The 1763-nt window shown below is 33.2% G+C and overlaps 1 protein-coding gene across 1 annotated transcript; it reads left to right on the top strand.

The window, feature by feature from the left end:
- Positions 1-565: 565 nt before the first annotated feature.
- Positions 566-1469, top strand: LOC135963279 (larval cuticle protein A2B-like). Its single transcript, XM_065515065.1, has 2 exons — positions 566-577; positions 719-1469. The coding sequence occupies exons 1-2, from the start codon at positions 566-568 to the stop codon at positions 1346-1348; spliced, it is 642 nt and encodes a 213-aa protein (XP_065371137.1). The 3' UTR covers positions 1349-1469.
- The last annotated feature ends 294 nt before the right edge of the window (positions 1470-1763 follow it).

Consider the following 1763-nt stretch of genomic DNA (forward strand, 5'->3'; position numbering starts at 1 on the left):
GAGAACCCTTGCATATCTTTTCATTCACTTTTGCATCTCTGTGTAATTATTCATATTTCACAGACCCTTGTAAAGGCAGAGCCAACAACAAATTATACCCCAACCATAAATTTCAGTGAATTTATCAATTATTTAATTAAAACAAAAACTTACTAAAAAAAATTTTATATTTTTTATTTATTTAACAATAGTTATAAATATGTGCCAAAATTTCAATGTATATCGTATTTTCAATACATATTTAATTGAAAAGAAATGTGAGTTGAACAACAATCAAAAACATGTACATATGCACATTAAGCCTCAAAACAAATCCTATTTATAATTGAATTTTAGATTGGCCAATAATTTTATTTATGAATGAAATAATTTAAATGGTATCACAATAGTACACTTAATTTAATAAATCGTACATAGTAAAACACTCGTACCAGTAAAATGATTAAGAAAAATTGTGTGTAATATTAAAACATTTGTTATATAAACTGATCAAATATCTAAAATTGTATCATTCGCTTCTTGTTTCTACTTCCAAAAAGAACCAAAACCAAATCATTATAATAACATGGCTTTCAAGGTAAGTTATTGTTTTTTTAATACTGCTGTTGCCTCAGACATGAGCTCTAAATACAAAAGCAACATAAACATTACAAGCAATTTAGATAACTGGACTTAAACCTTAACATTGAACATTTTATTTTTCTTCTGCTATTTCCAGTTTGTCTTTGCACTTACTTTCGTTGCTGTAGCCAGCGCTGGCTATATTCCAGCTCATGAAGTTTATCATGCTGCTCCCGTTGCCGTACATGCCGCACCAGTGGCTGTTGCTCATAAGGTTGTGGTCAAATCTGAAGAATACGATCCTCATCCACAATACAAATACTCTTATGGTGTTGAAGACAAATTGACCGGAGATTCCAAGAGCCAAGTTGAAGAACGTGATGGAGATGTTGTTCGTGGTGAATACTCATTGATTGATGCTGATGGCTACAAACGTACCGTCCAATACACAGCTGATGATCATAATGGTTTCAATGCAGTCGTTCATCGTGAACCTCTTGTAAATGCTGCCCATACTATTGTCAAAACTGTTGCTCCAGTAGCTCATTATGCAGCTCCCACCGTTGTAAAGACCATTTCTCCAGTTGCTCACTACTCAGCACCTGTTGCCCATTACTCAGCACCAACAGTTGTTAAAACTTTTGCTCCTGAAACTCATTATACATCTCCAGATCATTATACATCTTATGCTGCCCCCACTTATGTGAAATCTGCTGAAGTGTCTCATTATGCTGCCCCTACTCAATACACCTCATACGCCGCTCCTTCTTACAACTACCACCACTAAACACTATTGACCATTATCATCGATGAATTCACATTGTTTTTATTTATTTATTTTGTATTTTTCGCCAAAAAAATCTCATTTATGAAGTAAATAAAATTGTATTTAAATAATTTTAAATTAACATATTTTCTTAAACGCATTTACGCTAAGATCGCTAACAGTATTTTTCAAAATTATTTCTAATTTTACATTCTAAAGATTTTCCTTCAAGTACACTATAAATGGGCATCCATCCCACAGTCGAATAGAAAACAAAAGAGAAACATACATACTTGTAAGCCCTTGGTCCGTTAACGAGGAACTTCTATATTTTGTTAAATCGGAACACAGACGAAGAAATATAATCGTTTTAAAAATTTAAGATACACGAGGTGTCCTACGTTAGGGACCCCTGGCCACACCATGGTTGTCCAAT

Source organism: Calliphora vicina, chromosome 1 (assembly GCF_958450345.1).
Source record: "Calliphora vicina chromosome 1, idCalVici1.1, whole genome shotgun sequence".
In the NCBI taxonomy this organism is placed as follows: domain Eukaryota; kingdom Metazoa; phylum Arthropoda; class Insecta; order Diptera; family Calliphoridae; genus Calliphora; species Calliphora vicina.